The sequence below is a fragment of the Sphaerodactylus townsendi genome, linkage group LG06 (genome assembly GCF_021028975.2).
Source record: "Sphaerodactylus townsendi isolate TG3544 linkage group LG06, MPM_Stown_v2.3, whole genome shotgun sequence".
Classification (NCBI taxonomy): domain Eukaryota; kingdom Metazoa; phylum Chordata; class Lepidosauria; order Squamata; family Sphaerodactylidae; genus Sphaerodactylus; species Sphaerodactylus townsendi.
This window is the reverse complement of record NC_059430.1, coordinates 47,295,172-47,311,598: the sequence shown is the minus strand read 5'-3', so window position 1 is coordinate 47,311,598 and position 16,427 is coordinate 47,295,172. Positions and strand designations below refer to the sequence as shown.

At 38.4% G+C, this 16,427-nt stretch overlaps 1 protein-coding gene across 1 annotated transcript in view; it reads left to right on the top strand.

Moving 5' to 3' along the window:
• The window catches only part of METAP2 (methionyl aminopeptidase 2), a 16,697-nt gene extending 1,611 nt beyond the window's left edge, over nt 1–15,086 (top strand). Inside the window, exons 3-11 of the mRNA XM_048500611.1 lie at nt 3,862–3,927; nt 5,269–5,371; nt 10,032–10,193; nt 11,545–11,726; nt 11,807–11,901; nt 12,001–12,097; nt 12,299–12,402; nt 13,050–13,165; nt 14,392–15,086. Coding sequence (XP_048356568.1) covers nt 3,862–3,927; nt 5,269–5,371; nt 10,032–10,193; nt 11,545–11,726; nt 11,807–11,901; nt 12,001–12,097; nt 12,299–12,402; nt 13,050–13,165; nt 14,392–14,644 — 1,178 coding nt within the window. The 3' untranslated portion in view covers nt 14,645–15,086. The remainder of the gene's footprint in view (nt 1–3,861; nt 3,928–5,268; nt 5,372–10,031; nt 10,194–11,544; nt 11,727–11,806; nt 11,902–12,000; nt 12,098–12,298; nt 12,403–13,049; nt 13,166–14,391) is intronic.
• The last annotated feature ends 1,341 nt before the right edge of the window (nt 15,087–16,427 follow it).

Genomic DNA, 16,427 nt, shown 5'->3' with positions numbered 1-16,427 from the left:
GGCTGTGATAGTGACAGATTCATGTCCAAAGTGGGAGTTTGAACCTGAATCTCCCTATATTATCCTGTGTGCTACTACAGACTGCTTCCATTATATATTGAATTTTTATTTAAAATAGGATTGTCAACAATTTGTCCCTTTAATAGTGGCTTAATATTTGGAAATGAGCAGTTGAAGTAAATAGCATCCCATTAAGCATCTATTAAAAGGGCAGGGCAGTTCTTTCTGTGAGCTGTTGGAATCCTATTTAGAAATGGTAGTAAAAAGTCAAATTAGTATTGATCATAATATATGACAATCTGAGTCCGTTTTATTTATGTTCACAATTATCATTAAAACATATGTTTAAAAGTTACAGCTGTGACCATTCAGAAAACTGATTGCAGAGTGTGTTTCTTTTTTGTTTTTAGAAATAGAAGGATCTGAAATACCAGTTAAATTTCTTTAGCTGTGATCACTTTTAGATTGTTTTATTAGTAGGGATTAAAATAGCAAATGTTTAAGTGATTAAATAATATGTGTTAATCCTGTAGGCATTACTGTAAACATTTAAACAGTCAGCTAAGCATATTGCTGTCTTTCTTGTCTTTGTGGGGAACCAGAGGGAAAAGGACACAGAAGGAGCATGCTCAGAACGAGTGTGTTCTCAGAATACTCATCTTGAGCAAGGACTGATAAACCAAAGGTCCTGGGTTGCTGAATGCCTGGTTCCTGGTTGCTTGCCTGCAAGAACAGCTCAATGAGCTCCTGTACCATCCCGCTGCTCCTTGCACCAGCTGTGCAAGAGAGTGCTTGTGGGAAGTTTTTTGTTGTTTCCATTCACTCCATTGTTTCCTTTCTGCTGGTAAATTCTTCCCAATAAATGGTGCATGAGATTGTGCTGGCCAAGAGTGAGACCAACAATTGAAATCAAATTAAATTATGCATTAAAAATACTTCTGAGGCTGATGGGCTTCATAGGTGGCTAGTATCTTCAGTACAAATGGGCATATTTACTCAAAAGTAATCTTGTTTGTTTCCATTGGATTTCTTTGGGTGCTTAATGTTTAAATACAACCTAGTTCAAATGGGTTGCTCTGTTAAACAAAATATATATTCCTGTCTTTCAATGCCAAATCATGGATGTTATCTTACATCATGAAATATGTACTGAAGTCTGTTGTCTTCTGCGTGACATGTACATGCCCAGATTAACTTTTTATTGCTGTTAGTGAACAGCACCATGTATGCTTGGGTTGATGGGACTGAATGACTGGATCCTCGATCCCTGCACACAAAAGAGTCTTCTAAGCAGGAAAAAAGAGGTTTCTGTTTGCGATGTACTATTGCAAAGTTCATTCATTGCATTTTTATATTTTGATTGTTTTTCTCTCTGTCTTTGTTTTTAAAAGATAATAGAAAATTAGGGGAAAAAATCTGCTAAAACATATTGGATTGACTCGTAAGCTCTGTTTATATATAGCCTTCAGTTGGTTTTCATCAAGAACAGCACTTGGTTTTTAGCTCTAAAGACTCATGGAATTAGAGCATTCATTTTTTCTTTTGGCAGTTTTTGCTATTTGAATTTAACTTCTCACTACTTTAGTTTTTGCTATTTGAATTTAACTTCTCACTACTCTAAACTTGGAAACTGTGAAGGTAAATTGACTATTTAGATGGTGCTGTGTGGGTATGGTAAAAACTGGGGGAGGGGGCGCGTCTCAAATCTATAGAAATAAGATTTGTTTCATAAGGTCAAACTAAAGGCCATGGCCCAGTGATCTAACTCTGACAATGACTGTGTGCAATTTCATGCTTAGTTACTATAAATTTCATTGTTTTTCACAGTGTGCATTTCTATAATTTCATGGAAAGAATAAGGGCTATTCTGCCTTATTTGACCAAATCAGGAGTCTTTTTCTTAGTTCCCAATGATATGCCACATGTATAGTCTGTTTAAGAATGATTACCTGTAAATTTCCCAAAGGGAACTTACTTCCTAGTGTGCCTTAGTCAGAAATGGTGGCTATGACTCTAGCAGAATTATGGAATGTTTACAGCAGTTTCAAGGACATGGCAGCTCCAGTACTTTGGCTTGTTGTTTGACAAATTTACCAGCAGTACTGCAGAAAAAAAATTGTTAAGTGAATAGCAAGAGCTTAAGAACTGAGTTTGCCAGGATCTGCAGTGGTTAGTTGGAAATTATTCCAAATCTGTGGATGAATGAACTGTATGCCAAAACTTCTCTTTTTCTGAAGGAGGGGGGGGCGGGGATATAAATGAACGAGGGCAAAGGAAATGTGATACAGTTTTCATTCACTAAAATGAGGGTAGTCAGAATATTTATTTAAAGAGCAAATGTATCTTGTTTCAGAATGTGCCAGGATAGACTGGAATATATGCAATGTTTTTTTAAGAATACATTCTTAAACATTGCAAAATAACAATGTTTAATATTTGAAGTCTTTATTTCATTTCTAAAAATTAATTACACTTAAAATTCCACATTTTGTCTTAGAAAGAATCCTGTTTAAAAAAACTGTTCACATGGATGGATCTAAAATTCTGATTTTTTAAAAGATTGTATGATGGAACATATATGTAATAAATGTACTTTCCCATTATAAGGGGCATTGCTTCAATTTACACATCACTGTTAGGGTTTGTGAAAGTTAGTCAGAGTTTAGAGGGGTGTCTAATTTGACAGTTAAACAGGGGTTTGTATTTGGTCTGAAACTCTAATAGAAATACATAATTTGAATCATGATAAAAGATAATTTTCCATGAAGTTTGAATTGGCAGTTAACATATACAGTCTGCCTACTAATTTCTTCAATGTGTAATATTTCTCAAACATGCTGACAAAGATAAGCCTGCATACTCCATGCACATACAGCAAAATTCAGAAACTGTGGACTCCTGACTACTTTGCAGAACCTCTGTGGCCTTAATGAAATAAGTGGGGTTTCTGAGGAAATTGAGGTTATGGACTTCACGCTTTGCCTAAATTGATGTATATAAGGATCTCTTAGTGATATGTATGATACAGAAGCATTTCTTTAAGAGTATGTATTTGAAGGTCCAGCATTCTCACTACTTTGAGTGGAACCATCTACTACTTTGTATGTGTAGCCATACTCATACAAAGCTAGCGTAGTGTAGTGTTTAAGAGCAGGTGCACTCTAATCTGGACAACCAGGGTAGATTCCCTGCTCTGCACTTGAGCTGTGGAAGATAATCTGGTGAACTAGATTATCTTGTTCACTCCAACACATGCCAGCTAGGTGACCTTGGGCTAGTCACAGTTCTTCAGAGCTCTTTCAGCCCCACCTACCTCACAGGGTGTTTGTTGTGAGGGGGGAAGGGAAAGGAGTTTGTAAGCCCCTTTGAGTCTCCTTACAGGAGAGAAAGGGGGGATTCAACTCTTCTTCATAAGAGGTGGTTGAAAAGGCTCATGATGGTGGCAGCCTTCCCAGTGGCCACACAATAGCATTTCCATAACAGCACTCTTCATATGTCATGCTGCAGGCACATATCACTGCATACCAGAAGAATATTTTTTCTAGAAAGTAGGCAGAACTGCATCACACATAGTCTCAGCACAGTTTGGTGTGATATAGTTAGTGTCAGCAAGGCTGAATTAAAAGTTTGAAGGTCTCTGTCTCACCTGGTTAGCCTACTTCTACAAGAAAGTCTTATATAGTGTGATGCTCTTAAAGTGTGATGATTGGATGAGGCTGGTCAGACTGCCGTGATGTGACTTTGGCTGTAGGTGTTGGCCAACCCAGAGGTGGCCCCAATTTTCCATTTATTACACTGGAATTATGCCTAGCTGTGATAGAATTGCTGCCTTATTGTTTCTGTGTGTTTTTTCTTCTGTAGATGGAGAAGGTGATGGTGATGGTGCAGCAGGGAAGAAGAAAAAGAAGAAGAAAAAGAAGAAAGGACGTAGGTGTTGGTTGCATTTGTGTTGTGGGGTCTTCCTTTGGCTTTTCCCTAAGGGTTGCATATTATATTGAACTGCTGTATACCAACAGAGACAATCGGTCCACCTAGTCCAGTATTGTCTAATTGGTTTAGTTGCCGGGAGTGATTTTCACCTATCTTTCCCAGTTTCCCACCCAAGATATTTTTAAGAGAAAATGCTCACAGCTAAACTTGGAGCCTTCTGCATGCAAAATATGTTGTTTCACAGTTCAGCATTTTTAAAGGGTGGGAGAAATATTTACCAAGTATCTCCCCAAATCATCCCAAGCAGATTGCCTTATGCATATAGTACCAGAGACATGAAAACTCAAACCCTTAGCAGCTGTAGGTCCTCTAGCTGGTGAAGGGCTCATGTGTGTTTTCTGTCTTGTTACAGCTGCCCTTTTTATTGAAGGAGTTACAAGCTCCCAGTAACCATGGGTTGGGTCAAGTGCACTGTATCTTGCTAATTATACATTTTCAAGACAGGTGACAATTTGGATGGAATTTTCTGACATATCGTCTGATGTGCTGTTTTTATTGGAATAATGCTGTTTTATTGGCTTATGGGAAGCATTTTTAGATTGTTGTAATCTGCCCTGGGATGCATTTGAAGGGTGGGTTAGAAATCACCTAATTAAATAAATAAACATTTTGCAGAGGAAAAATCAAATTTTGTGTACTTGTTAAATGTTTATAGTGCTAAGGATTGCTGGATAAGTCGTTTCCCCCCCCCCCTCCCCCAGCCTGCTGAAGGTTCTTTTCTACCTGCTGTCTTGTTTAAAATACATTTTCTGTTTGGTAGTAAATATATAGTGTTTTCTGGCAGTACTCAAAGTAGTTGTCTTTACTTGCACTGTAATATTTTTAAAACCATTTACTGGTAATTATATTGACTAAATGTGTTGTAATCTGCCTTGAGTCCAAGTGAGAAATCTTTCCCCTGACAGATATAATTTATGGAGATGGGGGGGAGCAGATTAAATGCTGAAGAATTTTAGTGCATGAGTAACTTTTTTTTAAGGGCTGGCGACTTAACATTTTTAATAGGGTCTAACGTAGAAAATAAGAGCCATTGGCATATATGCACAGATATTATGGCTGTTGCATGCAAGGGACGGACTTTTTTTTAATAAATCCCACTTGGTGATTGTAAAAGGCCCTCCAGGAATTGACTAGGTTATTGGAGAAAGTCCTGACATGTCTTCTGTTTTGGGTGTGAGCCGGACAGGAGGCATGGCTGCCTTATTTTATTTGTATTTTAAAGTATTAGAACCAGATGTTGCAGTATAAGAGAACTAAATTCTGCATTTCACCTAACAGCTAAAGTCCAGACAGATCCTCCATCAATTCCAATATGCGATTTGTTTCCCAGTACAATATTTCCAAAAGGTGAAGAGTGTGAATATCCACCAACACAAGATGGGTATGTATCTTTTTTGAAGTTTTAAAATGCAAACTCACAATATGTCTTCATATGGATATTGCATATACTGGAGTGTTTAAACTGTGATTGTTGCAGGTGCCACAGACTGTAGTTAGTTTATCATACATAAGTAACAAATCCTGGTTTGTACATAACTTGCCTACTTTTCGTCTGTATCCTGACAGGGAGGGCATCCTTATATTGCTATCTCTTTAGCTAAATATCTGAGAAGGGAGCACGATTCAATGTGAGTTGAGGCATAACAGCTAATAGCCATTAGTACAAAACTATGGTTAACAAAGCAACTACAAACCCTAGATTGAAGTCCCTGTTTGCAAGCAAGCACTTAGATATCATAACTAAACAGAGTTTGATCAAACCACAGTTCAGAAACTACAGTTCATCATGTTATCTGAATACAGGGTTCTGAAATTTTGCAGGATCAGCTAATTATTTGCTGTGATAAAAATAAATTCAGAACTATTTCCCCAATTGGCATTCTACCCCCTCAAACAAGCCACATTATAACACTTTGCTTTTTATATTTCGTAGTTTTCCATTAGTTTAATAACAAGCCTTGGAATATAATCTTCTTTTAAATTTAGTGCATCCAAGAGAAGTCTCATCTCCATATCTCAGTACAATCCTGTCTGGGAATTAAGATTGCGGGAGAGGTCCTCCTGACTATCCCACCAATTAAATTTGCTCATTAGGTGGGTTTACAAGAGAGGGCCTTTTCTCTGGCAGCCTAACAATTATGGAGCAACCTTTGCAGGGCGGTGTGCTTGGCCTTCTCATTGTCAGTCTTCAGGAGGCAGCTGAAGACAGCTGTATTTAGGACTGCATTTTGATTGATTTAGCTTTTATTATTGGCACTCCTATTTGGAGTTTTTGAACTGTGACTTTTATAGTTTTATAATTAGGCTAGGCAGTTGGTCCTGTACTTATCCTGCCCTGACTTAGCCACAGTGATTCAGGTTAAACTATTTATGTAGGCCTACTTGAAAGTTGATACTGGTCTAGAATGCAGCAGTGAGACTTCTCATTGGAGTATTGGTGAAAGAGCACATAACACCTGTGCTGCAACCACTGCACTGGTTGCCAGTGGAATTCTGAATCCGGTTCAAGGTTTTGGTTCTAATCTTTATATTCTAATAGAATCGATAACAGGAACTACAATTCCCCATCAGTTTCGTCAGCATGGCCAATTGGCCATGCTGGTAAGCCCAGGGGTAGGAACCTCGCGGCTCTCAGATGTTCAGGAACTTCACAATTCCCATCAGCCTCATCAGCATGGCCAATTGGCCATGCTGGTAGAAACTGATAAGAATTGTAGTTCCTGAACATCTGGAGAGTCGCAGGAATTCTCCCATCTGCCTCCAAGCATGGCCAGTGTGGCCATGCTGGTAGGAAGCTGATGGGAGTATGGTCCCTGGGCTATCTGGTGGAGACTACCCCTGATCTGGGATCCCTCCTTATTATCTGCAGAACCACATCACCCCATATTGCCCGCAGAGGGCACTCTGATCTGCTGATACAAACGAACTGGTGGTACCTGGTGCTAAGGATGTGCTTCAACCAGAGCCAGGACTTTTTGGTGGAATTCTCTGTCAGCGGATAACAGGGCCTTGCGGGACCTTAAACAGTTCCGCAGGGCCTGTGAGAAAGAAAAGTTCCACAGGGCCTTTTCTTGAGACCACACATTTAATCTGATTCTATTTGTTGGCCTCCTGACAATTAACTACCAATGCACAATTGTGGTCTGACATCACCCCGTCTGTAGATTCTCCCCACACTCAGCTTAGAGGGGAAGATTCTCACAGATTTGGATTGTTGTTTTGTCATCTGAATTTTGGTTAAATGTTGATGAGTTGATTTCATAAATATTTTTATGGACTATTTTAAAGTCCATATGTTTCTCTGAGGCTGGCCTTGATTGGGAAGGGTGGGATATAAATTTAATAAATACATAAATAATTCTTGTTTTAGTACGTTTTTAAAATGAATTTTTTATGGACTTCTGGTACAGAATATGGGGCTGAGCAGCTGTGCCTGTCATGGTTCCAGCTTTGCGAGGCACTGAAACTCAAGGGTGCAGTTCTGAAAACTGCATAAGCCTCTCTGGGTAAAGGAGAGTGAGCCAGGGAAGCTGTATGTACTCCTGAAGCAATCTCCTCCAAGTAGGATTGTACAGAAACACTCACTGTTTCTGAAAAGCTGGAGGCAGCAGTAATCACGATCTTTTCATATTTGAGCTATCAGCCCCCTTCGGGAGGAAACATCCAAGCCATGTATCCCTTTTGGAATGAAGACATAAAAAGATTGGAAAAAGAGTCCTTATCCTGCTGCTGATAAGCCTGACAAAAACCTGAAGATCTTCCTAAAAGCTGTGGAATGATGAGTGACTGTAGAATGTAGAAAAAGAATTTAAAGACAGCAATACTGAAAGATAATCCCAGAGGAGAAGGCATTCGGGTGAGATAGCTGTTTTAAGGCAAAAAAGTCCAGATTTTTTCCCTCTTGGAGTAGGTGGGATGCCAAAACAAAACCAGGAAAGAAACAAATTTACCACTACATTGGCAACTAGAGAAGAAATTTGAGTCCTACATTAAATGACTGAAAATGGTGAAACTGTAGAAACAGGTACATCTAGCGGACATGACAGCAACCAGAAAGGGCGCTGTGTCTGTTGAATTAACTGAAATAGACACAAGCCAATATGCAGAGTTTCATGGCAGAAATAGACTCTCTGGAAGACTGTCAGTACCAACATCCCCCAGATAATGTCACAGCTCAGCAAAAATATCAAGGAGTTGAAAGATAGATTCCAAAAATTATCACAAAAGGAAAAGACCAAGGAGGAAGTGAAATCTTTAAAATAGGAGGTGGTCTCTGTACAGTAGGAAGTTAAAATGCATGATTAACCATTCTTCGACTGAAATATCCAATTAAAGGGAAGGCTTTAAGACTGAGAAAGGGACCAGTGGATTCAAATCCAGAAAAAGACAAATAAGAAAATTGCCTCAGTCCTGACCAATCATTTGAAGATGAAAGAAGAAGAAATGGTGTCTCAGATTGAGAAAATCACATCAAAAAACCAAAAGGATTGTGTAGAGACATTGTTGTCTATTTCCCCTTTAAAGAAATGGCAGATCAGATTCTGGAGGTGCACAAGAAATCAACAATTAAGATAGAAGAGAAGGACATCATTGAGATGAGACAGATTCCTTTAAGAGTCTTACAGCAAAGGAAAGAATATGCATTTCTGGTGGACAGTTTAAGAAGAAACCAGATAAGATTTTCATGACTTAGATGGGAAGGGTTTTTTCCCCATGTACAAGGGACAACAGAAAATAATTATGTCAATAACAAGTGCCAAAGAAAACTCCCAAGAGAATTAAAAAATACCTTAAATAAAAATGTTCTGTGAGAACAATTAACAAAATAGGCTTATTGGAGACTAATGATAAATAAAGCTAAGAGAGTAAATTCAGCTATAAGGTTAAGAGAAGGGAAGGAAAGGCGAATTTATGTTCAAAACACCCTTTTACTATGGGAAACTAGGTTAGGAAGATAAGATGTTTTCTTTTTTGCTTGTTATAAATTGCTTCAAATCTTCAGTTGATAAACTAAAAAATACTTAATAAAAAAGAGGAATCTAGGTTGGGCTTAAAGGTTAAATAAACTATGAAGAAATGTGATAGATAACATCGACAGCAGGGTTTGGGCGGGAAGTCATTTAGTATATATTGTCTTTGTAGTATCCACCTGTGTTTTGTAAATAGAACAAAATAACTGGATCACCTGTGTCTTTCTCCTATGTTAGTTTTTTTATAGATGCTATAAAACTAATAAAAATGATTTTAAAAATATAACACTTTGTTTATATGGCAAGCCACCTTGAATTCTGCAAGGAAGAGAGGAGGTAGCAAATATTTTAAATAAAAATATATATCTCCATGTATTTGCTTTGATTTTGCCAATGTTCTTGGGAAGAATGACATTATCATGTTAGCTTACTGGTTTGTACTTTTTCTTGTGTAAAGGATAGCTATGGATTTTAGGGACAATTTAAAATTTCATACATAACTGCGGGTTTATCACCAAAATATACTTGAGTGTCGGAAGGCCTTAGGCCTCCGTATTTTGCTGGGAAAGCCAGAAAAATCATGTGTATGTGTGATACTGGCCATGTATGTTGTAGTAAGGTCTTCTAAGTCCCATCGTAATGTAAGAAGCCTCAGTGCATTCACTTCAACTGTTTCATCTGTTTTCACAAGCTCTCAGATGCCCTTGGATGTCTTTGTGGCTCTTACAGTGTGCTGTGGGCTTATGCACCAGAACGCATCTTTCATTCAACATACCAAATTCACATTAGCTGTTTAAAAAACAGTTTGGAGATTCTGTAATGGCACCTTAAATGTAAATTAACAGCAAACGTTGATAATGTACTAGTTCTGCCTTAATTATTGGCTAGGTAAAGTTGAAGAACTTAAGTGATTGTGTGTAATTTGTGAAGATATTTCTGATGATTGAAAATGTGTTTTTAAACTTTTTTTCCTGGTACATGGAAGTTTACTTAATTCTCCCTTGCTTTTGTCATTTCAATTCTGATTACATGCTAGAGTGACATATCCCTGTCTTTGCTTATATATTAAAGGCGAACTGCTGCTTGGAGAACTACAAGTGATGAAAAGAGAGCACTAGATCAAGCGAATGAAGAAGTGTGGAATGATTTCAGAGAGGCTGCTGAAGCACATAGACAAGTGAGGAAATACGTGAGGAGTTGGATCAGACCTGGAATGACAATGATAGAAATTTGGTGAGAATGAACTAATTTATTGAAGAATGTACAGGAAAAGTTTTTTGTGGTGTTCCTTGAAGAGTTAAATCTTTATGGGATTAATTGAGTGTTTCATTTAAATATACAAAACCAGCCCTCTGCCAGTCCTCAACGTCATTGGAGGTGATTGCAGAGTCAGGAGAGATTACAGAGCTTGAACATAAATATGTCTTTTTCTCATTTTTTAAAAAAGAATCAACTCTGTATTTATATTGTTTTATTTTCCACAACTGCTTGTACAGGCCACAAAGGTCTGGTGGCAAGTGGAAGTCATAACATTGTTTCTGATTACTTAACAAGATATGACATTTCCCAAATACTGTTGTGATCAATGCAGCAAACGTTAGGAAGAATATTGGCTTGGGTCCCATGAAATGACTGTCAAGGTGCTTGCACTCTGCTCTGCTTCCCCCTTCCATCAGCATCTAACATCTCCAAAAAGCTAATGCTCAAGAGTTCAGAACCTGTGTAAGCAAAATTTGTGTGTACTGTTGAAGGCTTTCACAGCTGGAATCAGCTGGTTGTTGTGGTTTTTCCAGGCTGTGTGGCCGTGGTCTGGTGATTTTAGCTAATGTTTCACCCTCGTCTGTGGCTGACATCTTCAGAGGCACGTCATGGTAAAATGTGTTTCTCTCCCTGGCATAGTGTGGAGTAATCTGTGCAGCTGGCTATGTTTTTTCCTCCTCTCAAGTGGGAGGGGGTGAGGCACGTTTGCTGGTATTGGGTGAAGTTCATTTGGAGTTGCATTTGTACAGGACACATACAAATGCAAATTGCAAATGAACTCTACCTGGACACCTGCAAGTGTGCCTCATCCCCTTCCACCTGAGAGGTGGACAAACTAGATACATAGCCACACGAATCTCTCCATGCAGTGCCTCTGAAGAAACACATCTTACCATGACACACCTCTGAAGATGTCTGCCAGTTATGGGTGAAATGCTAGGAGCTAAATCTACTAGATCACAGCCAGACAATCTGGAAAACCCACATCAGCCAAAAGCCGCGTAGTCTGGGGAGCCAGACAGGCACCGCTGTTGTTCTAATGGAATTTCTTCTCTAGTAGAAACACTGCTGATGGGATGGGGAAGTTATTTTACCCATTTCTGTCTTTCCACCTCAGCCACCTGTGGATTTTTTTCTGCAACTTTCAGAGCTGGTGCTGTTGAGGTCTCAGCTAGTGTGGGAAGGGAGGGGGGAGAGCAGGAACCAACCAAAGTCTAAGCATCCTTGTATTTGCACTTGTACTGAGACTGTTTTCTGTACTCAGTGTAGCAAAATAAATAAAATTGGTTTGTCAAATATTGTTAAATGTCTTTGATGTTCCCAGTGAAAAATTAGAAGATTGTTCCCGGAAGTTGATCAAGGAGAATGGCCTAAATGCCGGGCTTGCATTTCCCACGGGATGTTCTCTAAATAACTGTGCTGCCCACTACACTCCCAATGCTGGAGATCCAACTGTATTGCAATATGATGATATTTGCAAGATAGATTTTGGAACACACGTCAGTGGTAAGTGTGTTATTTACTGTTGTGCAGTTGGGCAAATTGGATAAAGGCAAACTATTTCTTTAACTTCTGTCTTATTTCAGGTCGAATCATTGACTGTGCTTTTACTGTCACATTCAATCCAAAATATGACAGACTGTTAGAAGCGGTAAAAGATGCAACTAATACTGGAATAAAGGTATATTCATCAGGGAAACTGTAATTTAGTTATTATCTACATAACTTATGAGAAATAATTTTTCCTTCAATTTCAACTTGTCCTTTATACGTAATATAGTGTGCTGGAATAGATGTTCGTCTTTGTGATGTTGGTGAGGCCATCCAAGAAGTTATGGAATCTTATGAAGTTGAAATTGATGGCAAAACGTATCAAGGTGAGTTTGCTACCTGTGATTAACCAAAAGTGTGTATTGTTGTTGTGTGGTATTCAAGACATATTGATACAGTCATTTATAACTCTTCATTACAATGGTTAATCACATCCAAGCATGAAGCAGTTTTTAATAAAAATAGAAGTATTGTTTAAATGTCACTTAAATGTCAATTTTATAATGTTTTACTGTATTATATAATAGTGAAACCAATTCGCAATCTGAATGGACACTCTATTGGACAGTATAGGATACATGCAGGTAAAACAGTGCCCATTGTCAAGGGAGGAGAAGCAACAAGGATGGAAGTAAGCCCATTATTCTTATTGTTTCATTTTATGTGTTTGTTCACTTAGTAGTGGGTCCCATTGAGTTCAGTGACACTGACTCCAAAGAAATGACATGTGGGGCTGTAGCCTTTTAGTAGTAAAAATACTAAACATACTTTAAATGACTCTCTCTCTTCATGGAATATTTGTCAATCACGAACATGGCCTGTGTATGTATAGCTTATTTTTTAAAAAACTATTTCCCACATAGATTATGGCCTTAAATTTAACTGAAATCAGTTCTTCATTAAATTTGAGTGTACATTTATCAGAAAAAATCATTTTTACATGTGACTTTGTATTAATATGTGATTTTTGATGCAAAAGAAAAAGATAGAGGTAAAGCCCTCCACTAGGAAGAAATAAGAGAGGAATTGACTACACTCGTCATACATTTTGCATGTGTTCTGTTTGCATCTGCTATGTATAATCTTACAATTTTTTAATGGAGGAATTCCAGGAGGTGAGGTAATTTCGTTATGTAGCAAAACAGTTTTATGTCAACTGCCGCAAAATCAACCAGGTGTATTGCAGCATAACAATTATGAGCCAGATCGCATGTTTTCAGATGCAAATAACATTTGAGTGTAATCCTAGTTAAAGTCAGTTTATTTGTTTTACTTTAGGAAGGAGAAGTGTATGCTATAGAAACATTTGGTAGCACAGGAAAAGGTGTTGTTCATGATGATATGGAGTGTTCTCATTATATGAAGAACTTTGATGTTGGACATGTGCCAATAAGGTTAGTGCTACTTTTACTACATATTTTGAATGATAAACATTAAACATAGAACAGCCAATATACACCCTATTATACAGTATGTCTATGGTATAGTGGTTAAAAGCAGCAGACTCTATTCTGGAGAAGCGGGTTCAGTTCACCCTGACTCACATGAAAGCTGCTGGTTGGCCTTGGGTTAGCTACAGTTCTGTCAGAACTTTCAGCCCACAAGGAGGCAGGCAATGGCAAACCACCTCTGAGTGTCTCATCTGAAAACCCTACAAGGTTGCCAGAGGTCAGCTGTGACTCGACAGTGTCTACACACTATGCTACAGTAGCAGTTAGAATTGCCCCATTTCAAAGTGGTGATCATAGTGCTTGAAAAAAAGCAAAGAGAACAACAATTAAAATTATTTGAGTCAAACTTTTTCTCCAGGGTTATAAAACATCTGGAACTTCAGAAGAATTTCAGATTTAATGATGTTAGATCTATCAGTACCTGTTATCCATGTTAGTGAAATAAGAACTTCCATGTTCAGAAATGGTATACCTAAATAACAGTTGCTTGGGAACCCAGGGCGACTTACGTTGTTGTCTATTCCTTCAATTTTCTGAAGTTGTTTAGTTTTATTTGGAAATATGACCATAGAATGTCAAGAAAATGACTTATCTTCCCTAAATTCTATCTTAATGGCTGTCTTACAGCCCAATCCTGATGCGGGGTAGAATGGCCACAGGAGGCAGCAAGGGCTTGTGCTGTTGTGTTTGCCCTTCTATCCCATGTAGAGTGGCACTTATGCTAGCCAGGAGGGCAAATAGGGAGGCAGGCACACGCTTCAGAGCTACACAGCACGACCTACTTGCAGCCACTATTTCCTCAGCTGCACCAGCCTAACATAGAGGCAGCTGAGGGTGTTCCCAGAGGTGGAGCTGACGCTGCTCTGCTTCCACTGGGCTTTGACTCAGGGAATGCTAGCAGGACAGTTGATGGACCCTTTTGGGCGATCCTTTTGGGCAACACCACCCTTTTGGGCAACATAGCTCCATTAAGCCCCATGGAAAGCTTTCAGATGGTTTTTCAGCTTTTCGCTGCCTCCACACATTGCCTGGAAGCCCTCTAGAGGCAGTGCAGCAGCAGTGCTTTCCCCGGCTGCCCTAGAGTGTGGATTGGGCTGTTAATGTCAGAAGCAAATATTTCTTTTGCCCTAGTCTTTCTTCCTGATTATTCAATATACTCTTTGTTCTAGGCTTCCAAGAGCAAAACACTTGCTGAATGTTATCAATGAAAATTTTGGCACCCTTGCCTTTTGCCGCAGATGGTTAGATCGTCTGGGAGAAAGTAAATACCTAATGGCACTGAAGAACCTGTGTGACTTGGGTATAGTGGATCCATACCCTCCATTATGTGATATTAAAGGCTCATATACAGCACAGTTTGAGCATACCATATTATTGCGCCCAACATGCAAAGAAGTTGTCAGCAGAGGAGATGACTATTAAAATTTCAAGGCCATTACCTCACCTGTGTACTCTAGGCTGGGTTGGGACATACTATGCCAGAATACATTTGCAGTTTTAACAGTGGACCCATGTGATCTTTCCATGTTCAGAAAGAAAGGAATTTAATCAAATGTAACTAACCAAGGAAAAAGAGTTTTTGGGGCCTCTAGGATATTTCAGAAGTTACTTCTATTTTTTTCTTTTCTGGGAAATATACTATAAAATACAACTTTTAGTTTGGAATGAGATATACATATTGTTTGGAACATGTTTGAGAGAAGGCTTTTCAAATATTTATATTATCATATTCCTACTTGAATGCTTTGAATGACTACACCTGATTTCTGCAATTAAGTCATCTCCAGTATCGCCTTTTAAACTTCTGGAATCCATTTTGTAAAAAATAAAAAAATAAACACAGATTTTCAGATCTAAAACCAAACATGCTTTTAGAAGTCTGTTACAACTCTAGGCAGCCATACACTGGAAAATACCATTAAAATTGTGTTAGAAATATTCTTGTTGTATTTACTTCCAGCTAGAAGGAAACACAGAAATTGGTCCCTCGTTCTGACATTTATGGAGTCATCACCCTTCTGAAATACAGGCTGCTCTTTATAAGATGTTACACAAATAGGTTTGTTAAGTAGCAGGGTGACAATTGTGGTAAATATACTAGCACATCCACAGACTCACAACATGTAAGAACGTCTAGCAGTTTGCTAATAATGTATTAAAGCTTTGTTGATATTCTGTTTCTGCATGAAGAAATAACTTTCATTAGAACACTTTGGTAATAAAAGCTTGGTAAACTGAGTTCTCTACCCATTTAGTAACAGTAAGGCTGAAACTAGGCAAAATGCCCAGAAGCATATTTACTGTTATCATATCACGCTAACCCATATCATAAATGGTGATATGAATAAGTATTATGTTGTATTATGATGGGCATATATATACAGAATAAGCTGTAGGGTTTTTATGGCAGGTGACATTTGTATAAATTTACTTTTGAGTACATCGTACAAAACTCCAATTTTGCCCCAGGTTCCATTTTTCCTAGCTATGCCTCTGCCTGAAAGTGTCTCAAAATATGTGTAACTGGTCCCAAGGTATTAGTATGCAAAACTTAAGCACCTACATAATTTTCATTCTATCTGTATAAGCTCCTTAGGATGGCAGACAGTTCTCCCTTTTCTATTTTACAATTGGAACAATGCAGCAGGGATTAGACAGTCTGTCCCAAGGACACCCAGTAGCCTTCTTAGCTGACTCTCACCATGCTGTATTTTCCTGTTTTTAGACTAAGTGTCCACCTGTGACCTATAATAGCTGTAAAACAGAACCACTACTTCAGTGAGCTGTACTGAGGAAAATCTGAAATAGAAAATACAATTAGTAGTGCAATTAGGTAAAAAGCATGGCTTTAGCTATTAAAGGTACAGAAGCATTGAGAAACCTGCTTTAACTGGCATAACAGGCTTTCCCAACTAGAAGTAAACAGTCCAAAGTACAACATTTTAAACGTGGTACTTCATAAGCAGATTTGCTTCTTTATGGCCTTGCCTAGTCTTGTAGACTATACATTTTCTTAATCCTTTAATTCAACTTTTTTATTTCCTGCCTTTAGTTCCCTGTTCTCCCAGTCTTTCTCCCAGATTCTTTGTAGACCACCTTGCTGTGAGTTTTTTGTGTCAGCTATATTTGTGTGCTGCAACTACCTGAAGTGATCAAAAGAGGGTTTGGGGGAAATTGGGCCAGAATTGTAGAGTGTTTGTTGTTT